This window comes from Fistularia commersonii, chromosome 8 (genome assembly GCF_037954325.1).
Source record: "Fistularia commersonii isolate RoL2024-O1a breed Wild chromosome 8, RoL_Fcom_v1.0, whole genome shotgun sequence".
Lineage (NCBI taxonomy): Eukaryota > Metazoa > Chordata > Actinopteri > Syngnathiformes > Fistulariidae > Fistularia > Fistularia commersonii.
The window spans coordinates 6,511,054-6,534,561 of NC_141291.1; the positions used below are offsets into that span (position 1 = coordinate 6,511,054).

At 41.8% G+C, this 23,508-nt stretch overlaps 2 protein-coding genes across 8 annotated transcripts; both read right to left on the reverse strand.

The window, feature by feature from the left end:
* Nucleotides 1-1,261: 1,261 nt before the first annotated feature.
* Nucleotides 1,262-11,892, reverse strand: pdha1b (pyruvate dehydrogenase E1 subunit alpha 1b). 7 transcript variants are annotated; one of them, XM_086150758.1, is made up of 13 exons: nucleotides 11,749-11,885; nucleotides 10,710-10,730; nucleotides 9,238-9,393; nucleotides 7,762-7,827; nucleotides 7,392-7,565; nucleotides 6,933-7,059; nucleotides 6,757-6,848; nucleotides 6,383-6,475; nucleotides 6,134-6,289; nucleotides 4,579-4,650; nucleotides 4,007-4,074; nucleotides 3,186-3,294; nucleotides 1,262-2,580 (listed from the first exon to the last, which is right to left on the reverse strand). In XM_086150758.1, the coding sequence occupies exons 1-13, from the start codon at nucleotides 11,806-11,808 to the stop codon at nucleotides 2,416-2,418; spliced, it is 1,359 nt and encodes a 452-aa protein (XP_086006884.1). In that variant the 5' UTR covers nucleotides 11,809-11,885; the 3' UTR covers nucleotides 1,262-2,415. The 7 variants fall into 7 exon arrangements, with proteins under 7 accessions (XP_086006884.1, XP_086006883.1, XP_086006882.1 ...); XM_086150757.1 differs by having other exon boundaries at nucleotides 9,226-9,393; XM_086150756.1 differs by having other exon boundaries at nucleotides 9,238-9,466.
* Nucleotides 11,893-13,192: 1,300 nt separating this feature from the next.
* On the reverse strand, nucleotides 13,193-18,705 carry LOC147231737 (uncharacterized). Its single transcript, XM_086150784.1, has 2 exons — nucleotides 18,485-18,705; nucleotides 13,193-17,489 (listed from the first exon to the last, which is right to left on the reverse strand). The coding sequence occupies exons 1-2, from the start codon at nucleotides 18,500-18,502 to the stop codon at nucleotides 16,389-16,391; spliced, it is 1,119 nt and encodes a 372-aa protein (XP_086006910.1). The 5' UTR covers nucleotides 18,503-18,705; the 3' UTR covers nucleotides 13,193-16,388.
* Nucleotides 18,706-23,508: the final 4,803 nt, after the last annotated feature.

Consider the following 23,508-nt stretch of genomic DNA (forward strand, 5'->3'; position numbering starts at 1 on the left):
CGGTGTCGGCTTACCTGTCCGTCAGAGTGGCTACGTCACGCTTGCGCAATAAACGTGAATTCAATTGGATCTAAATAAGGAAATAAATATTTTGATTCCATCTGTTTTTTTTTTTTAATTCGTTTATTTCACTGGACTAGATTTTAATCATCATGCCAATTCTATTTTTAGATGGGATTTTAATATTTAGTTTTATGATAAACTTCAACAGCGACTGCATAGGTGATTGGATGAACATGGGCTGCATTTCATTCAATTTCAGCAAACACAAGCACAAAAAAACATGTTGTAAAATATTCAAGAGCATAAAAACCTAATTGGAAAAGTGAATTACGGTCGGAAGCAAATCTATTAACTTTTAAACAAATTCCTTCCCACTTTCAGATCTAGTTATTTACTCATTGGTCTCCAAAAGTTACTTGCTCATCTTCTGTCAAGAGTTTCAGAAAACATCCAGGCGAGAATGTTCACCTCTCAACCTGTGCAAAATAATTCCACAATCACAAAGATTGTTTATCAACCTTTTGAGGATCCGGAAGTTTATCAGCTGCAATGTGATGTCTGGTTGCCATGACTCTTGACTAAACATCAGACAGTACACTTGCGGCCACACAGCGACACCTACTGGCAACAAAAAGAATAACCGGCCACACCTGGCAAGTCACAAGATTCTCGAATTAAAAGAGGATCCTCGAACGGGTGTGGTCGATTTTAGACAATTGTTACAAAACACGATTAAAGAAATAACCTGAATTGTGCCAAGATTTCCTCTTTTTAAACACCCACCTCAAAAAGTTAAATGAATAGTAATTCCCTTTCCCTTCAGTAATAAGTGGTCTAACATTAAAATGTCTAAAACAGTGCAAGATCTCAAAAATCCCCTTAGATAGCCAGAAAAAAATATCTCAATGAAAAAAGCATAATCTAAAATTGTTAAGTTAATAAAAGACAGAATTACCGCAAAACATTACAAAAGAGGGAGTAATGGAAATTGTTTTTCATGAATCTCTTGATTTACACTTACATTTGTGAGAGATTACTGTAATTCTGTCTTTTATTCTGGGGGTTGTCAACAACCCATCTGTTTGGACTTTCACATTTCATAATCTAAAAACATGCGTCATTTACACAGGCTTCTTTAAATTTTAGGAGATCGCAGAAAATTAAGTTTATGTGCAGTCAATCATGTACTATCCATTCAACATGCTTGGTATTTTTTCATCTTGTGGACAATAAATGAGGGGAAAAAGCAAAAACAAACTCTCACGCACTTCCTTTTATTTCCAAAGTCATACACTCTGTTCAAAACAGTCAAAACACACAGTCAAGTAAAGCTATACGGTCTTGTACAAGCGCATGGGCTGTACTTTATTTCAGTGCATATTTACGCAGTGGTTAGATATTTTATATGACAAGGTCCCTTGCGGAAGAGGAGGGGGAAAAAAAAAAAAAAGTTAATACACCCCCCCCCCAGCTCATTCAAACCGGGGAGACAAATGCAAATCAACCCTATCTTCCTAATTTTCACAATGTTCAGATATATCTATGAGCAACTGTTAGCTAACACAAGCATTTTCTGGATATTGCTAGTTTTTCAGATCATATTTAAGTGGAAACAACTTTAAAATCTTTGGATATAGTTAAACAGGCGTATAGATTGTATTCCTATTTCTTTATGGAACAAATTATGGATAGCCTTGCTCCAAATTTGTCTTAGTGTTCGCAAATTACAATTTCTGTATCTCAAATACAGACATGCTAAACTCATGTTCTCATCTGAGCCCATAGGATATTTCCATCAAAACACCTTTTCTTTCCTGGTAGATCGAAGTCACAACTTGGGGTTTAAAAATAAATTAAAAAATAAAAAATAAAAATACATCACATGGTTTCTCTATACGGAGGAGTCTCAGACAGCTTCTATAAACACATTTAAAACATTTACAAGTGTTAAAACTAGCTAGAATTCTGCATAAAACAGAAAGTGTTTAACATATTCTGAAAATGTCTGGAGATTCTCAGTCATCCAGATCATGGTGAATTCTTGCCAAAATCTTCTGAATATTCTAAAGAATATTCTGAAAACAAAAGTAAACACGAAAAACTAGTATTGTGCGTATATTCAAACAAATGCGTTCCTTTCAAAGTACACTCTTGGGAAAGAGGATTTTGCAGACCAGCAGGATCTACTGGTCAGATGTACAATCAGAACAACAGGTAACTTTTAGAATTCATCTGCTAAAGTGACAAAATAAAACCAGTAACACTGGGAGGTTTAGAGTAGAGGTGGTATGGAGGTGTGGAATGCTGCAGAGTGAGATTTGTTTCTGGGTAACACACCGTGTGTTTGGTCGTTCCTGGGAGGGTCGAGCTACGATTTTACCACAACATGATCATAGGGTTAGACTTGCAGGTCTAGCTGACTGACTTCAGCTTGGACCATGGGTGTATTCCGCGCACTTCTAAGGGTGGCTCGTTGTTGAAGATGTGGTTGCACAGCTCCTCCAGTGGAGGCTCTGGGTCTGATGTGGCGAACTGTGCCGCCTCCTCCACCTCCTTCCGAATGGCCACGTCAATTTCCTGTGAGTGGGAAGGGTTTCATGAATCGACGCAAATAAGCTGGCTAAAATTAAACGTTGATATTTGTTATTTTCCATTAAACAATCAACTTATTACATGAATTGATCAAAATATTGTAGTGTAGTAAATGACACATTAGGCAACAGATTACAACTACAATTTTTCCATTAATCTCATAGAATTTTCAAATATAAATTCAACCAATACCACATTTTACCAGTTAAAAAATGTTTTCTTAAAATGTTAAGGCTTGACATAATGGATCTAAGACTCATTTCATACTTACACTGGAGTTTGTCCAACTGATCTTAAGCTCACCTATTTCGATGAGTTGAAGTTGACCTTTGCAATCAAAACAATTCATGCACCAACAAAAATTAATAAAAAAGTTCAAAGTTATGCATTTTCAATTAGTCGGAGCTGACCTTTGTAACCAAAACAATTCACGCACCAAAAAAAAAAAAAAAAAGTTCAAAAAGATGATTTTCCAGGGAGCGTTTTGAAGTAAATTTCTCTCTACATGTTGTATCTGGGGCAGCACAGTGATTAGCACTGGAGTTTGCAACTCCCCCGGCAAGCTTGGAGGGCATACTGTCTTCACCCACCTTGAATTCCTCAGCAGACGCCATGTTAGATGTTAGCATGCGCTCCTTCAGCATAGAGATGGGGTCACTCTTGCTGCGCACCTCCTGGATTTCATCGCGGGTGCGGTAGCTATAGGAAGTGATCACTGTTAGTGGCTGCGACCCAAAATATAGAAACCCAATTATACAAGTAAGAAGCAAGGTGTCATGCTATCCTCTTCTCACTCACGCATAAAAAAGGACATGGAGTTAAACTGCTGTTGAGATAGTCAATGTTCTTTTTGCAGTCTTTTCCTTCTGTCTGCTCCTTGAAGGGGTCACCACAGCAAATCATCTGCCTCCATCTAAACCTATTCTCTGCATCCTCTTCTCAAACACCAACTAACTTCATGTCCTCTCCATCCATAAATGTCCTGCCTGACAATTACAACCTCAGCATCCTTTTCCCTCCCATAAAGTATTTCACTATATCTCCTGTACATATTTTAATAACTTTTTAATGTAATCATGGGCAAAGTGGGGTGCCATTTTTTGGCAAACATTTAAATTAGATTTAGTGTACACACACCTCTATTTGGCTGGTAGTTTATTTACCATTGGGTGAATCAGGAAGGAAAGACAAAAAAAACCCTTCACAATATAACAGGAAGTATTTATCCAAAAGGATATTCTAGGACTTGGGTTTGATCCCAAAGTTGTGATGTTGTGATAATGTTTTTATATATTATAAACATGCATAGGAGCCACTTGAATGCAGCCCTTATACCTTTTCTGGAACAAGGAAGAAATGGATAATGAAAGGATGAGTCAGACAGTTTAATCATTCAAATGATGTTCCTCACCTGACACCTGGGTCGCTCATGCTGTGTCCATGGTAACGGTAGGTCTGCAGCTCCATCACAATGGGACCCTAAACCCCCCCCCCAAAAAATACACAACAAAAGGGATCATCTACCATGATTTATCCCCAGAGGGACAGTAACATAAAGTTCTAACTGGTGGTACAAAGTCTTAAAACATTTTCAGGTCAGGTGATTTTTTTCATGTTAAAATGTCATTATATTTAATCAGTTCCATAACCAGTGATTTTTATCCATATTAATTGGAGTTTGATCATTTCGCAGCCAGTGCATGTATCAGGCTCATACTACAAGACTGGTTTCCTTTGAAAAAAAAAAAATTAACCTGAAAATAAAAATTAGTGCTATTTTCACTATGGTGTGAGTTGCTGAAAATAAACTGGTAAATTGGTAGAAATCCCTGTGGGCTTCTCTTACAACCTACAGTGTGAACTCGACATATAAGCGTGTAGCAACATAACTCATGGCTGATGATGAAATTATTTCCCCCAATAATAGTTAAAAGGTGGGTCAGCTCAGCTGGTGGGGGGGGGCACAGGTCCCCCACAGCTCACCTTTCCTGATCTGCAATGGTCTGCTGCAAACTTGACGGCCTCTCTGACACACAGGACATCCATGCCATCCACCTAAACAGGAAAGAAAAAGTATTAAACCACCAGCATAAATTTCACACAAGCCAGGTATATTTTCCAATTATTTAACCACCTATTAGAGAATGGTGTGTTCTTGAATGGATGACTTGCTTTGGCCACTGGTAAGAATAACTTCTGAGTGCCAGAGCTTGTATGCAGTATCATACATGAGCATCAGACAGCTGTATGGATGCTCACACCTGCAACTGCCAGGACGGACTCTTTGGTCTCCTCCTGTTATAGTCTAGGTCCACACAGGCCAGCTGCAGTGTACGGAACACACTGCAGCCACTGCCCAAGACCCCAAATGTATTGCAATGTCACTCGAAAATATCATAATCTGACAGTCTATTACCTAAGTCACCAACCTTCCCCGAGTTAAAGTCCATTGGCTCTAGCGGTGTGTTTAAACCCAGAAAGCGTGACACACAGGTTTACTTCAGCGAGCAGCCCTTTGTATAAGATAAGCATGAAATTTAACCTCTGGTCCAGAGCTTAATGTGATGCACAGGTAGTGCAGATAAGAGTATGTCAATCATCAACCTTAAATGATATTCAAGTAGTTTTTTCCAATTTATATTTTTTCCTCTTTTTAAAACAACTGAGACTGTCATCCGTCTTGCACTAATAGAATCATCACAATCTGTGTCATGTCCGGTTAAACATTAAAATGGAGTCGCTCAGAGCAGCAGAGGAAATACAATCAGCCTTCTGATTTTCACACGCCTCCAAATGACAACTGCTTCCTTCCAGGGTTTTGCAATGAGTCACTGCAGAAAACAAATAGGAATGGCCCTGAGGCAACTACAGCATGGCATGTCCTACAAAAAAAGTCTCACATTTTACAAACAAGCGCAAGAAAACCTTGGTTAGTTTGAAGACTAAATCCAAAAGACAGTTTAAGCACTTTGTGTCAGACATTAAATTAACTGCACCCCCCCTCCTCGGAGATCTTTTCCTTTCAGCTCTTCCCTTTAGGGGTCACCACAGTGAATCAACCTTCTCCATCCAACTCCATTCTCTGTATCCTCCTCTCACAACAACATATCCTCTCACTACATCCATAAATCTCCTTTGGTCTTCTTCTAGAATTCCTGCCTAACAGCTCCACTTACAGAATCCAACTACCAGTATATTCACTATCCCTCCTCTGTATATGACCGAACCCTCTCAGTCTGGCTTCTCTCCTAAACATCCGACATCTGCTGTTCCTCTGGACTCATTCCATATCTTATCCATCCTCATCACTCCCAAAGTGAACCTCGACATCTTCATCTCTGTGACCTCCTGCCTCCTGTCTTGTCGTCAATGTCACTGTTTCTAGACCATAAAGCATCAGTGGTCTCACTACTGTCTGGAACACCTTTCCTTTCATTCTGTCGGATAGTGTATAGCATAGTAACCCCCCCCTCCTATTAGATCTAAGTTGGAAAAGGTTTATGACCGCCAGTAAAAACACAATCAGTCTGCATCTCACTCTGAGTCCTGGTATGAAGTCGCCTCTTTTATAGTAGTCAGTGCAGGCTGATGCCCTCTCCACGGAAGTCCCCATGCCGTACTTGTTGTTCTCACAGATGAAAATGCAGGGCAGTTTCCAGAGGGCTGCCATGTTGAATGACTCGAAGAGCTGGCCCTGACAAGATCCAAGAGGACAGTGTTGAGAGACGCCGCCCATGAGGCTTTTGGGATTTTTTTTTTTTAAGTGACTTGGGAAATTGATTTTTACCTGATTGGCTGCCCCGTCTCCGTACAGTGTGACACACAACTGATCGGTGCCTTGGTACTGGCAGGCCAGAGCGATGCCAGTTCCCAGCGGAACCTGGACAAGTCACACAGATTACATTTATTGCAAGTTTTGGGATAGTTAATGCCTGACCAGGACGTTGGGTTTCACAAAATCAATGATTACTAATTTCTTGCCACTTATTTTATTGCCTGGATCCTTTTTCAGAGATTTTGAGATGAATCCAGTTTACGAATGTTTTTAAGTTAATGATAAAGATGGGGAAAATGGCAAAAGTTGGATATACTAACATGATGAGGGATGAAGATTTAGTCTATTCTTTATAAGTGTGCTCTCTGCCTGAAGGGTGTGTTCACCTGTGCTCCCACAATGCCATTGCCTCCGTAGAAATGCGGCGCGTACATGTGCATCGAGCCTCCCTTCCCTTTGGCCACACCACCTCGACGACCTGAGGGGTAGCAAATATGAGATATGTCATCGTCAGGGGCTTCTTAAAGACATCTCTAAACCAGAATTTACCCCTCGGCTTCACCTGTCAGCTCAGCCAGGATCTCCTTGATCTGCACACCACGGGTGTAGGTGTAACCGTGGGCACGGTAGGCCGTGATCAGGTGATCGGACGACGTAATGGAAGCCTCGATACCCGCGGCGCACGCTTCCTGAAGGGGGAAAACCACAGCAGTGTTTTCTGTAACTTCAACATACTGAACGCTAAATACACAGTGAAGGACTCTTGCCCAGAACAAGGACGTATCATTCTTCCAGTCGGATGTCGGGCCATTCAATATCACAAAATTTGCACTGATTTCAAAAATAATAGTGGAACATCAAGCCGAGGTGCAGAAATTAAATTTGCAGGATGTTAGAGCTTCTGCTGATGAAGATGGAGAGGGTACTCTGACTTTATCGAGGAAAAACAAAAAATCAGAGAAAATGACTATTTTTCCTTAGGGTTCTTATAAGGGTGACAGAAGAGAGTGGATTTTATGACCTGTCCGTCATACAGGTGACAGAATCCCCTGATAATCTTTTGCTTGTAGAGCTGGTCGGCTTTGAGCTCCATGCGCCTGATGGTCTGCATGGTGCGGTAGTACTGCAGGCCCTGCTCCCGTGTCAGCTCAGCTGTCAAGGGAGGCCCTTCCTCTAGACGGTGGAGGTCACATTTCTGTTGGCGCATCAATTTTTTCAGTGCAGGCACGGACGAATTAATATTGCACAACTTAAAAAAAAAAAGCCAAATAAAGGAAGGCAAGATTCAGCATATTTTCACTGTCAAAACTTTGTTCACAAATTTAAACTACAAAGAAGCTTTCGTCTTTTAAGAAGAGACTGAAAGAGAAAAAACATGACCATCAACTCACCTTGATGTCAAAGGTCGCCTGAGGGGTGAAGTCAGCATAGGAACGTGAAACCACAACCCTAGCGCCCTGGTGACCAAGAAAAGACGCTAAATGTTATTCACTAAAAACACATGCATGCTGGGAGGGGTTTCGGTGAAGACAACAACATCATCCACAGAGACGGGCTGGGGTCCTGTATTTTTCATGGGAGGGGCCTAGTAGACAAGTCACCAGCTGTAGACTAACGTTCATATCACAATTCTTGAAATATTTTTAATACCACATGTGTCAAAGGTTAGAAAAATATGAATAATTTCCCCCAAAATAAAATCTAAACACTCAACTAAAAATCTCATAATGAAATTGATTTATTTAAAAAAAAAAAAAAAGATACATACATAAACACACACATATATACACACACAAATTCTCACAACTTCTGACTTTCATAGAACTCAATTATTTTCATAGTCTTCCACAGATGTAGATTTTAAAAAGTAATAGATCACACAGCCAAATGCGGCCAGTCACTGGAATCTGATCAAAAAAATGTTGAAAAGTAGCAAGTTCATATTTCAGGGTAAAAATGCAAAAGTGGAGGCAGCGCAGCACAGGACAATAGCATGTCAATCTACTGAATACCTAAATGTGGATGGAGAATTGTTCAAGGGGAATGACAATAAGAGAAGTGGACAAAAAAATACCACTTCCACTATTTCTGAACAGCTACACTGCACAAAGATGGAAATCATGGCTTAAATTTTAGTTATGAACTAAAGACTACTTTGAAAATAGCTGAAAATTGCTGTTGAATGTCATTAATGAATTTCCATACAGCAAGATTCCGTTGGATAAATGGGAAAAAATATCCTGTTTTTTTGAAAACCATGTGTTTTTCTTATACCTGTCTAAACTGCCAAAGACACCAATAAGAATGTATAATTTTATGTGCCCCAAACCTCACTTATGAAGGCCGCAATAAGAAAATGTGCATTCAGAGGCAGAGAAATGGGTCACAATTAATAATTAAAATTCTGATCACAACAGTGCATAGTGGAAGTGCGCAGTTTGGCTCAGCTGATGCAAACAGTCTTGGGTAAAAATGAAGTAAAACTGAATCCCTAAAATGACAAAATAAAACTAAGAGGAAAAAAAAAATCTGTTGTTGAACCCAAGGTACACAGTAGATAACAGACAAGAAAGGGGAAAACATTTATATGACTGATTTGCCCTAAAAAATTAAGAAAAAAAACAAAAGAAAATTACCCTGACTAAAATTAACACTGGGTTATCCATAGCCGACATTTCCATACTTTAAATGTCAATCTGTTTCTCTGCCTCAAAACTGCCAGCTTACAAATAAGGGACTTCCAAAAGTATTTTTTAAACTTCTGGTTGAGAGGTTGTGCCTGAGAAGGACCTTTAGTATCAGGCCGGGTGGCCTTCAGACCCAGTTAGTGAGCAGGCAAACACAGACCGACCTACATGTGTTCTTACTGGCGTGCCTGGCAGCTCGGCCTGGGCGCTAGCTAACTGTGCGATGGCTGCACTAGCATTGACTGGCGGTGGTTTGGGTGGTTGCCGCTGGGTCTGTGCCAAGGCAGGTGCCGATGGAGAGGTAAGATTGACGTACTCAGACAGGTCAATCAGCAACTGGGGAACACAGGAGCCGATCAGAGCAGAGCGTGGGCAGGCGAGCTCTACACAGCCTATGGTGATGACACATCTACAGGTGACAAGAGGTAGAGACAGTAGCTACATGGAGGATGAACACAAATATGACGGGTGGAGCAAAAAGACAGACAGGAGGAATGTAGAATGAGCTCTTCCAAACAGTGTTGAAACTGATGTCCCACCGTATGAAATGCAGTGAGAGGAAAGGCTTTTCTCTTCTAAAATTGTCTGTTTTCTAAAGCTTCAGTCAATAGTCAACTTTGTCAAGCAGCAATTTATCTTTTGATTTAAGTCAGAAATGCAATATCCCCGGGATTACAAAACAATAATTTTAAAATGGGGGAAATCATAAATAACGTATTTGTGCAAAAAAAAAAAAAAAAAAAAAAAAATCACATGTCTATGACAAGTGGTCACAAACACTGACCTGAGCAAAAGTCAGGCCCAAGCACAATACAAAAGAAACTACTGTCTCATCTCGTGATCTGTTGCCATGTCAGTGGTTAATGCCACAAAAAAAGGGAAAAAAAAAAAAATGAAACAATACAGGGATCTTTAGACCACCCTTTTGACATAAGGATGACAATATGGTCAGTCATGGCCAGACAAAGATGGTACATTTGGTTTAATGCAACACCCTATCATTCTGTGGGTTTATGCTTTCAAAAAAAAAAAGAAAGCTTAATTTTAGGAAGGGTATGGCCTGGCTAGGACCTACACAGATCTTGACACAAGCTATAGTATAGTCATTTGATTTTGGTAAAGCATATTTGTGCTGATTAGGGGGTCAGATAAAAGCTTGTGGCCCCCTCATGCTGACGTCTCACTAAGTGATTCATAATAAAATAAAAAAATAAATAAAGGCTGTGTGTATGTATAAAAAAAGATGTCAAACAGCCAGACTAGACTGACAAAAGCACAACTTTAGAATAATTGTTTAAAGCAAAAAAACAATTATACAGAGGGATTAACTACATTAAAGGTTGTTGCAGTCACAGGGAGTAAAATCCATTGATTGTGGGAAAATAAGAGCATGCATTGATAGGCTTCAATAAGTAAATTCATAATGGGGATCAATAAACCGCTATTCCTGTCTACTTCACATACTTCCAGACCGATGGATACTCACTCCAAGTGACTGCGGGCTGAAGAATGGTTAATTTCCTTTGAGCTGAATCACATTCTTTGGTTTACATAGACCTTAGAGCGCTACAGGAAACATCTCTCCCATATACATGCACACACAGGAGAGAAACAAAAGGTCCAGAATATCAGGAGAGCAACAAGCGGCTTACCTCCGACACTGTTTGGGCTCCCTAGGGTTCGGGGGGGAATGGGAGGGGGGACAAGAAAAGCAAGAAATAAATAGGGAATTTGCTGTGAGAGTGAATTAAGAGGGGCATGCAGGCAGAAGGGGAAGTGTTTTTTCCCCCACCAGACCTGGGGAATCAAATCTATAGCCTGGTGATTATGAAGCTACTAAGCTAAATCTGTTTTTTTTTTTTATTTTTATTTTGAGATATTTCTCAAACACACAGTCACTGATGTCAGGCGGCCATAATCCAGAGTCATGCAGTAGGAAACTGATTCGATACCCTGGCGCCCGATACTGAAAAGGGTTTCCTAAGTGGTGGTCAGTTGCCATTGATGGATTTTTCTCAAAATCTTGTGTTGGGCTGAGGTGTTGAACAAACACAGAACAAAAATGCACTGATATGACTATTGGAATTTGTTTGACATTGGGATCATACTTCCCTGTTGATGCCAAATAAACTTTTTACAGGTTCCTTTCCAGACGAAAGAAATTGTACGTATACTTGTGAGTACGGCTACAATCTGAGTTGGACAAAAATGTTACTTCCTTCGTCACCGTAAAATTCTTCACTAATTTTGAGGGATGTGATATAAATTGCATCTTCGAGTTCATTTTTCCTCACGGATGAAGTGGGAAACTTGTGATCTTACGAATGATGCTGCTGTATGTTGGAAATGCAACAAAAAACAAACAGTGTCATATCAATGCATTTGAGGTTGCGGCGCTGTTGCTTTGCTTGAGGAAGACAAAGAATCACGACACACAGACAAGACAAACGGAAGCAGTGACGAGGGATGGATGATTTATCTTTGACATATCACAATGCAGCCCTAACAAGTCATTGTCGGTGACCAGGGTTTGCAGAAAGTATGGCAGAGATCAAACTAGCCGACCCGGCTTCACCGTTAGCCGCTCACAAGGTCAGCACCAAGCCAAACACTATGCTAGCAAGCGATTAGCATACCCATCGGCCTTAAAAACAACCTCGCCAGGTCGAGAATATAAAAAAAAAAACTCACCACATTCCTTCCTGTAATCCTGCAAAGTGCGTTAGAGATTATTGTTAACATATTTTGCATGCTACAGAACGACGACCGGATTTAGGAGAGGATTAATGATGATCGTCAAACGCCTCCGGATGCAGATTCCGTGTGTGTCCGTCTGGAAAACGACTCCGGTGGAAACATGAACATGGCAAAGGTTCCGCAGCCATTATATACTGAAGCTTATTGTTGGAGAACGAAAAAACAACCAAAGCGATATCAGAGTATTTAGGCGAAAATCCTTTTTTTTAAAGGCCTCACCAGTTAAAGAGAAAATTGTTTAAAAGATAATAGGACATAAGTTGTTCATTTTAGCATGAATAGAAATCTAGACATTTTCAGCGCTGTAAATGTCTGGCACCTTGGAAATATACTGGATCTGAACTGTGTCTAAAAAGAGGCTATGTTTAAAATGTCAACAAAATACCTATTTTAAGAAATTATATTCAAGGTAATCCAAATTACTTCAGACTGAACCTCAACTCTGAACTGTCTGTAAGAAACAGCTGTGTGTATGTCTTTGGAGGTTCTAAGTCATCCAGGTCACGGATGTGTCTTGTCAAAATATTTTTGTGGCTGTTTGACTTCAATTTCTTCCCTTGAAAATGTTACAGCATGTCTCATCCCAAAGGCTTCTTCCATTCGGTTGGACTGCAAGGAGTTTTCTGTATATAAGTGGCCAGGGTGGGGGTTGTGTTATGGTAATGACAGCGGTTTTGCAGAAATTGGGTTGAATGGGATTGTTGTGATAATGGAGTTGGCGTTAGGGGGAACAAAGGTAGAACTTCTCGGGATTTACCTGAGTTAGAATTTGAATAGGTAAAGCTTAAATTCAAATCATGTGAAATACAACAGACAAACCTATTAGATAACTTGGACCGGGGGTCATGATTTAGTCATTGGGGTCTTGTTTTGGTGGTTGAGAGGGTGCACGTAGACCTGTGTGTGAGTTTATCTGTCTTTGGATGGATCTTAGTAAGGCATTATAGTTGGGTGAAAGGTTGGCTTTTGCTTTGAGCAAACATGCCAATAGAATAAAATACATGAAAGCATGAAACCATACTGCTGCTCACAAACGCTGACTCCTGTTTTCAGCCTAGTTTCCACTACTTTTTCCAATAACTTAATTGTTTGGCTCATCAGCTCTCGGATAGGACAGCATAGAACTTTATTAATCCACTTCTGGGAGGTTTTGGGGAGGATATACATTGAGGAAAGATGGAAAATGACCAAAAAATGTATATGGAATGATTTGCAAAATATGCAATAATATGTCTAAAAATGTGTGTTAAGATTTTGCTGATAGAAGTACAATGATACAGAGAACTGATTTAAATCCAAAATGTTCTTTTACAAGGTTTTAAAAAAAAGAAATTATTCATACTTTCAAACTCAGCAGATGGAAAAAAAAAACCTTAAAAAAGATGTAGTTTTCCTTTAATGACAGATATTTAAAAAACGGACAAGGTGTTACAGAACAATACACTGAATTTTAAATAAAACACATTTCAAAATACAAAATGCTTTGTCTAAAACATTTTTTTAAAAATAAAGGTTGTACTTTCAATCCTAGCTGACATTCAGTTGTAATCTGATATCAGGGTTTGACTTTTTTTTTTATATTAATCTTAAAGCTACATTTATTTAGTACAAAATGATAAGGATACAGATGTTTTCATAGAAGTAATTGTAAAACAAAAATGATTGAATGCGCCCAGGTGCAGGTCAGTGCTAACCTATGAATTCAGAATGAGGAAATGACGCCTCACATTTATTTTAAATATCAATAAAATGTCAATATGATGGTTTTTATTTCTAAAAATTGCCAACAAGAATATAATCAAAATATAATTAACCAAAACCACTTATTTTCTAGATACCTGTATTTTAATATTAAAAGTATTTATTATCATATATTTTAAGTTTTTACCATCATTTAGCCTTATTCTTTGGGGATAAAAGCAAAAGTGTTGGTCATGGTGAAAGTCATATACCAGGGACGGAAAAAAAAAGTTTCCAAACCGTCAGTACTCAAATAATTATTATTTTTTGAGTGTTCAGAAGTTCGATGGAAGGCAACAATATGCCCTGATCAGGAAACTTATAAAAACGTGATAAGATTCAGAAAAAGAAAAAAGGATGAAATTCTTTTTTCTTTTTTTTTTTTTTTGGCAAATTCCAATTGTGATACAACACGATTGCACAGGCTTTCTCGCTCCAAACTCTAATTAAAACCAAACCACATGTCAAAATTCCTTGCTGCAGGCTAGTGGTTCAAGCAGGAGAGGACTTGTATTATTTCCCATCTGAAGGTCAGAAACTCACTGTCAAGTTTTGATCAAGGAAGGAAAGTCACATTATTACAGCAAATAAAGTTAAATCTGAACAAGTTACGAATTACAACAGTGAGAATAAAAATAAAACATTTACAGTAAAACATGTAATTAAACCAAGATGAAATCAGAATTTAACATTTATCCAATTAATAGGAAAATGAAACAAAAGTAGGAGGATAAAAGTCGATGTAAAGATGAAAACTTTCTAATCATAATGAAGTAGTAATTGAATGTCTGAGGAGCAACCTGTTGTGAAAAATGCAGAGCATCTTACAAAGCTTTACCGTTTGAAGGAATTAAATACAGAAACGCTTCGTTCTGAATGTCTTGACATCTCATTTTACGACAGAATATCTAGATCATCATTCATGGACAGGAGATTAATCACCTACTGTGTTTTTATAAACCCGTGGTGTGGAATTCATTGTGCGTTTATGTCAGTCCACCACATAATCTTTCATTTATAAACATAATGCATTCCTCCTCTCATCATTACACCTTTGTTGCACCATTTAAACAGTTTGATTTATTCATTCGCTCCTGGGCGGTGGAGCTGACACTGACCGAGAGGCAGGGCTTAATCTCAACCAGTCTCTTGTCAATCCCATTCCAACAAACAGAGATATCGAGCCATTCAGTCTCTCATTCAGGTCTGGGGACTTCTTTACTACTATTCTTCTTGGGAAGAAGACGGAGAATCTGGAGAACCCAGCCAGGAACAGAGAGAGAACACGGAGAACCCACAGAGAAAACACAGTCGACCAACTGAACCCTGAACCTTCTCGCTTTGGGGCGGGAGTGCCGACATCAATTCTTTTGTTTGATTTACAGTGGGAGGCTGAACATGATGCGCTATTTTAAAAATTTCCTCTGAACTTATAAAAATGTCTGCACTCGTCATTTCTGACTGTTCTCATCGAATACCTTCATTCTTGTTTTTAAAGCATAAAAAAGTCTGACTTTGGTTCTCTCTATCTCATTTTACTTTTCTTAAAACAGCTGTTATTACTCCAGAGTAAAACTGTTAACATGAGTAAAACTGCGCATCAAAAAAGTTGTATTCATCACATTACTTTGCTCTGCTGATCCACTGTTATAAGAGGTTTACTTTTGATACTCGGAAGCATTTACTGGGTTCTTTTTCTGTTTTTTTTTTTTTTTGGTGGTTGTTCACCTGTCTCGGATTGACTGTCGTGGTTGCCAAGTCTTGGAAGGTTGATTTTACATTTTCATGTTGAAATCTTCTTTTCGTTCAATTTCTTCCCGTCGCCATGACAAGAAGATTTCGACATGAATTCACCATGACCCAGATGACTGGAATCCCCAACAGACAGATGTTACATTTTGCAAAATTTAAATGTTACTAATTTGAAAATTACTTTTTCAACGTCTCTTATCTGCTGCTTATTTCGGTGTGGTAGCTGCTAATCAGATTTTGATAAATAATAAAAATGAATCCAAATTTGTCGCAAAGTGCGATGGCACACTGCCTCACAGGAAGGTTCGATTCCCACGGATGTCCTCGCTGTGCGGAGTTTTCATGTTGTCTGTGTGGGTTCTCCGGTTTCCTCCCACAGACCAAAACCATGCAGGAGGTTAACTTGAAAAAGTGGGCATCGCCCAGATGTGTGAATGTTTTTTCTCTACAAGTGCCCTATGATCGACTGCCTCTCGCCCGATGACGGCCGTGCTCGGCTCCAGCATCCCAGCGACCCTAAGTACAGGATAATGGGTAGATAGTAATGAATTTCTTAAAGGGTTTCTGCAAACGTCATGACAGTTCTGCCATAGGTCTTCAATGTTTTTCAAAAATTCAAAATTGAGCATTTTTAATCCTTCGTTGAAAAATCTGAAAGGTCAACGTAAAGTAAATTAAGGGAGAAATCACCAGGGAAAAAAAAAAAGATCTAGAAAAGGAAAAAGGGCACAATGAGAAAATTACCAGGTACTTTTAAAAGATTTTAATAGAAAACTGAAATACAAATATTGAAAAAAGATTGTGATCACTCAAATGTGTTTAAGGGTCAGATTGCTGGGTGGGATTTGATGTCAAATGTTTGTGAAAGCAGCATTCAGAAGCCTTTTTAAAACAGTGAAACTGAGGCCCTGGGAACCCTGGGAAGTCAGCTGACTGCCACTGATGGGGTGATGGAAAATGTTAAAACACCTTCATGCAAGTTCCAAAATAACCGACGATTAAAATCCTACGCTGGTGTAATGTCCGATGTGCGGTGTGAGGTTCGGGCGGCGGAGTCCGTCAGCCGCTTGGATCCTGACACGTCAGAAGTCGGAGTCGTCCGTGGCCGAGTTGTCCGCCCGCTCTGCATCGGCGCTTTTCTCCCCGGGTTCCTCCTCCTCCTTCTTCTTGTAGTGGTTTCGAATGTGAACGCTCAGGCCGCGCTCGGTCATCTCGTAGATCTGGCATCGGGCACAGTAGTAAGGTGACACTCCCACATGCCGGAACTGGTCGGCGAGGTACGACACGAGCGACTTGAAGCTCTTGTGGCAGATGTTGCAGCTCGGGATGACGCCGGGGTGCTCGCGCTCCAGGTGCCTCCTCAGCCCCCAGCGGGACCCCTGGTATCCCGGCTGGTCCGGCGAGCAGACGTGGCAGATGAATACTGCCTCGTGGTTGGCGTGGCGGCGCGTGTGCGCGTCCAGCTCCACCTGCGTGCGCACCGTCTGGCTGCAAGACGTGCAAAAGAAGGTCTTCTTCCCCTCCATCAGGTGCATCTGTTTGAGATGCACCGCCAGACCCGACGCCCTCTTGAAGAAGCGGCCGGGCGGCGGGCAGAGTTTGCAGAAGAGCTGAGCTTTGCCCGCCCCCACCTTCCTCTTCATCATGTCACTGTAGTCCTCACCCAGCTCCAGGACGCTCTTGTTGCTCACGGGCCCTTCCACCATCTCCTCTTTGACCTCCTCTTCGTCTGTCAGCTTCCTTTTCTGTCTGACCTCACGATACAGCCTGCCCGGTCTGGGGGCCAAAGGTGGCAGCGGAGATGCACTTTTTCCTCGGACCAAAGCAGGTTTCACCTCCGGCTTCCTGGCTGGCAGTGAGCGATCCACCGACATGGTGAACTGGTAACTCTCCCCCTCCTCTTCGGGGTTGGAGTACTCTATGACGAAGACACTGTCCTCCTCCTCCTCCTCTTCCTCCTGCTCCTCTTCTCCCGCCATCGCCTCCTGTCCAGCCATAGAGTATTCCATCCCATAAAAATCCGCTGTCTCCTGAGACCGCTCCCCAGCAATGTGTGTGTCGTCGATCCTCACTACAGTGATCTGGTCCAGCCCGCTTGCGCACTCCCAGCTGCCTGGTGTGACGGAGGGTGACGCGCCTTTAACCATGGCGCCGCCCCCGCCTCGGACCACCAGATCTGACGACTGGTGACAGAAGAGAAACAAGTCAGATGAGGATTAACAACATCCTGCTTTAACTAAATTGATTCACTGTCATGATGCCTCTTATTTTTTTCCTTAATAAACTAAATGAATATCTTTAACTTGAAATAGCCCCAGTGTTGAATGTCGACTGACAATGAATAGGTTAACTGAAAAGAAAGGTTTGGAAAATAAGAGTGGTTAATAGCAATACCCTTAACAGTGAACAATAACTGCATTTTGGTGAAAGTTAAGTTTACAGCCGAGGGATATGAAAAATATAAAGTCTACACTTCTCCGTGCAGTACACTACAGAATATCACAGAACCAGAATGAATTCTGTGTTATGGGTCCACAACTATGAAAGAGTCTTGTTCTGAATGATTTGCAATTGCTATGATGAAATGCTGGATGAAAACAGGTATTACTATTTGCACAGCTGTAAACATTGAACTTTACAGTAGAGACCGGGTGTCATCATGTAAAATTCTAGCACATTATGTGGAGAAATATAAATACTGTAGGGGGGTTATATTTGTACTATTCCTCTGTAATATATGCAAATACCTCAGTTAATTGTAGAATTGAAGGGTGCATTTTTCATCAAGAATTTGAGTGATATAACATATAGACAGTAATAAAACATTTAGGTTTGACCAGAGTAATTATTTTCAAAATGTTGCTGTATTAAACTTTATTTTCGATGTCTAGCTCACAGATCGAACCTTGTTGATTGTATGTCGGGCACTCGAGCTGCGGATGAGAGATAAAACTGAGACTAATCCTTTATTTTATTGAAAAAAAAAGCGTGCTTATTTGTTTTTAATACAAAACGAGCACAACGCCATTCTGCATCTGTCTGCTGCGAATGACATGACGTTGCGACGACGCTGTTATTATAAATCAGAAAACGACTGTTTCAATTGTGTCAGACGGAAACGAGTGGATTTAGAATTAAAAGAAGAAACACACACACACACACACACACACACACTCACCATGATGAAGTCAGCCATGACCGCCAACCTTCAGCCACTGGAAAACAAAACTGCAGCTAGCCGAGCAGCGAGGCGGCCAGGGTGCACGGCGGCTGTTTGCCTGCAGGAACCGAGGAGTTAAAACGCCGCATCTAAATGCTCAACGACGGGTGGTTTTAACTTGGGATCAGAAGACTGCTAGCCCCGTTCGATAGCATCAAAAAAAAAAAAAAAAAACACATCTTGCTTCTGAGGGATATTAATACATAGAAACGCACAGTGGAGTTCGTTGTCGCCCCCTGCCGGATAGAAGGAGTACAAGCTGTTTATGTCCATCATCAGATTACAGGATGGGCAATTATTTTGGCTAGAGGGAGACTTTTCTTATTCAATTTTTAAATTTTATTCAACTAGGTATCATGTAAATTGACCAAAATGAAAATTTGAATTTTTTTTCTGGCATTTTATTTCAACTTTAAAGTGAAAATGATCATCTAAATGTACCAACATCATTTTGTATGAGAGATGAGATGAGAACAACTTTATTAATCCCGAAGGAAATTGTTGTGCCAGAGTTTCACATAAAAAACATAACAGTAATAGATAATAGTAGAAAGGAGAAAGAATAAGAAATACAATGAAATATGAATTGTCTTAACTGTTAGCAGTAACTACAAAGATTGAAAATTCCCTGCGAAGTCATCCATGAAGTCAAGTATGAAGTCATCCATACAAAATTAAACAAAAGGAAAAATAAGGAGTTTCTAAATTCAATATTTATTGAAAATATTCAAAGAAAATTGTTTGGCAGGTCGGATAAAAAAGCAAAACTGGACGGATGTGCCCGTAAAATGCCCAGGTCTGTCCTACTAGAGACTCTATTTTCGGGGTCGCCGCGGCGAACCAAATCCCTCCATCTAACCCAGGGGTCAGGAACCTTTTTGACTTGGAGAGAAAAAAAAACAAATATTACTAAATGTATTTCATTGAGAGCCATACAGTATTTTAAAAATATAGTAAATTTAATACTATGTCTTACTTTTAATGCGACCTCTGGTGCTGCATTGTTTTGGTCAAAGTGCCACTTTATATTTGACTGTTTCATCGATGCAATTATCATTGCTCTCCATAAAATTCCTCTATCCACGCATCCTGGAATGCACGGTAATCATCACTTTTTTTTTTCTTTTTGCCATATTTTCTGTTACAAGGGTTAAAGTGGATAAACTAGTTGGCTATCAGATAAAATTGATTTCTTCGCCTTTACAATGACCCAGACAAGCTTGGAGGCCATTGGTTCCCGACTCAACCTACGGGTGGGGAACCGTGAAAGTTATTTTCAAACTAATTTCTGTAAAATGACACAGTATTATGAGGAAATATCACAAGTATTCCAAAAATCAGTTCCAAACTGATTTTTCTGCTGTTCCCTTCAGGGGTCGCCACAGGAAACCGACTTCCACCATCTCACCTGCGACCTCTCTTATGCAGCTCACTGTGGCTTTTGAAAATAGGTGGTATATAGTTCATGTACTTGATTTTAGTTTGTTTATTTTTTAAATGCAATTTTTAATATTATGGCGATCTTGTAACATTGAAATGAAATATTAAAATACTTTATTTCCATCATCAAGAATCAATTTTTCAGTAACTATCTTATGTCATGTGTTGTAATGGAAGGTGGAAATTCAGGCTTGCTGACAGCTTATGAAAAAAGGAATTTCCCATTTTTTGATTTGGAAAATTAATGAAATATGAAAATATAATGAAAGATTTACTTTCCTGTTGTAAAATAATACTGTAATACTATAATTTTCAAATTTTATGCACTTGTGTTGCTTGGCAAGGAAATGATGGTGGAGCCGTGGATGAGTTTAAACTTTATTCAACAAGCACCAACAAAGAACAACTGACTGAACTTCTGGGATTGAGAGATACATCCCTGGCCTGACCCCCCCCCCAAAACACCCAGAAGGAAGACCAACCCATTCCTCACGAGAGGCCTGATCAACCTGCCAAAGCAGCTGCGTTGTCCCTCGGTTGAAACAGCAGGAGGCACCGGACGCTGGACCTGCGTAAGTGCTGCTGGAGTCCTGGATGGACAGCAAACACGGCGGGGAACCTAGAAGGGAGACACAACTTCAGCCATCCTGTGAGATCCAGCGTGACACGCTCCAGGCCCCACCCATGTCCAGCACGAAACCTTTAGCTGAGGGGCGCCACCAGATCCGCGGACAGAGGGGTTGGTGGAGCAGACCTCTCGGGCAAAAATCCCCCTGGGACCCGCAGCGACTGACCGAGCACCAGCTCGACGGACAAGGCACGGAGATCATCCTTAGGGGGTGAACGTAGCCCCTGCATATCCCAAGGCAACCAGTCCACCCAATTGCCAACCAAGAGCGCGTCCCGCAACGCTGCTTTGAGGGACCGGTAGAACCGCTCGCACAAGCCACTAGCCCGAGGATGTTACGCTGTCTTGCGGTGTACCGTCGCCCCCAAAGACCCTGCCAGCACCAACACAAACTGTGGACCCCTGTCCAAAGTGATGTTGGGCGACCAAGAAAGAAAAAAGTCATGGATACATCTGTGAGGACACTGGAGGACAGCGCGACCACTTCAGACCCTGTGGTTCGATCAACCATGGTGGGCAGGTACACAAAGCCCAGCGAAGGAGGCAGAGGGCCCATCAGGTCGAGATGATGGTAGAAGTGTCTGGCCTGAATTGAAAACTGCTCAAGGGCTTCATTAACGTGCTGGTGAATCCTGGTGCGCTGGCATGCCACGCATGCAGCCGCCCACTTTTTGACGTCTCTACGAATGCCGGGCCAGATGAACTTAGCCGACATCTGGTCGGCGGGGTGTGAGAGGGAGTGCACAGAGTCAAACGGGCAGGGCTACCTTCCTGCACAACCACATCCTCCAGCTTGACGTCAGTGTGCGTCGACTTCAGGGTGAGGACATCAACCTTGCTGGGTCGGTCTGCGGCCAAAGCCAAGAACTCCATCACGACGAGCACCCGCAACAGTCAATCCACATTCGCTTGGACTTCCCAAGGCTGATTACCGTCTTGAATCCCGAAATGGCCTAAAGTCAACGGCGTGTGTAGATACAATAGGTTAAGTGTCTGAAGGAGGTGGATAACATGTACAAGGAAACCATTATAAAAATATACCATGGCCAAGACCTCCTGCAACACCCAACGCTACCGCTTGCACCTTTGCTGGCGAAATGCCGTGTCCCAAGAGGTCAATCACCGGGAGTCCAAACTGGCACTCAGCCCGGTTGACTATGAGGCCATGTTTGTTTTAACGACGGAAAAACTGTGTCAGGTGTTCATTAGCCAAGCTAGCCACCAATGTCTTTGAAATAGACATGGCCTTGGGCACCTTAGGGCCTTCACCAACGACGGAAAATCCGCCAGCAACCGTTGATACAAATCCCCCACGCCAGAAAACTGGCGTCTTCTCAGGCCAACCCACCCTCGTCTCACACGGATCGGTGGCGTCGAAAAGACGGCCGTTGGCGCACAGAAAGTCCGCGTCGACGGATGCGTCACAAAATGGCGGCCGCCGACATAAACAAGACACTGACCGTGAGCCGAAAGTCAGTATAGCAGCTATACCCGTTAACAGCAGCCAGTAACGGCCTGAAAGTCTGCTTGATTTGAAGGGAGCAGGGTCTTCTGACTGCAAGAGTCCACTAGAAATATGGAGGGAGAAGACTCTTCTGACAGCCAGAGTCCACTGGAAATATTAGTCCATACCTTGAGTCTACGACCAAAGCAGCAAGGTGTCCGCCGGCGACCGCAGGTGCTACTAAGCGCTGCCTCCTCCATAGTTTCCCGCTTCTTCCGACGAGCACGGAGGGACGCAGCGCCGTGCCTTCCTGCCGAACCTCTTGTGAAAAAGCAGAGATCGGTCCTTCGTCTCCTCGGGGCGGCCACCACGAGTGAATCCCCGTCTCCTGGCGTCGTCCGCGGGGGCTCCGGCGTCACACTCCGGAAGGCGAGCTGCCTGGTTGTCGCTATGATGCGGTCGGCCTCCTCTGCCAGGCCTCGGTAGTCCCCGGCGGCCAGGCACCGGGAGTTCGCCAAGATCGCCCGCACCGGATGGGGAAGTTGGCGCAAAAAGACGTGTAGGAAAAGGAACCCGCCATCTTCGGTTCCCAATAGCGACAGCATGCTATCCATCAATTCCACGGCCGAACCGTCGCCCAAACCGGACAGGGAAAGCAGCCTCTCCGCCCTCTCCGTGGTAGACAGACTGTACCTCCGAAGCAGCAGGTTCTTTAGTGCGGCGTATCTACCATGCTGCGGGGGGGGTTGCACAACAGGTCCATGGCCCGACTTGTGGTCTGCTGGTCCAGCGCCGCCACGACCATAAAATACCTGGCTTCATCAGAAAAAATTCCCCGTAGGTGGAAAATCGCTTCTACCCGCTGAAACCAGGCAGCCGGGTCGCTCTGCCAGAACTCCGGCAGCCGGACGTCCGCGGTAGACAGGGCCGGCTGAGTAAGTTGGGGCGACATGGCCGAGATGAAGTCGGACATTGTAACGTTGGCGTATCCAATGTGGAGCTTAGCGGGGAAATGATGGCCGAGTCGTGGATAAATTTCATCAACAAATAACAATTGACAGTGACCTTCCGGGATTATTTGTATATGCCCGGTTTAGCCACGCCCCCAGTCCGCGGGGTGAGAGGCCACGCCCCTTAATGTCTCTCACACACTGCATTGCATATGCCGCAAAACATACAGAATATATTTTAAATATGAAATCAATCTTAAACTTGGTGGCCACAGAGTCTTTTTGTCATTGTCTGATTAAAAAAATTCAGTCATCAATCTTTTCCTAATGTTACATGCCACAACGTTTCTAATTACTTCTTGTCTCCCTAAATCAGTGATCAGTTCACTTAAAAGAAGGAGAAAATGGGAAAATATAAATATGCGAGCTAATGATTAGAAAAAGGAATAAAAACCATGAGTTTGGACAAATAATTGTGTTTAAAAATAAGAAATTATTGAAAAGGAAAAGGTAAAACAGA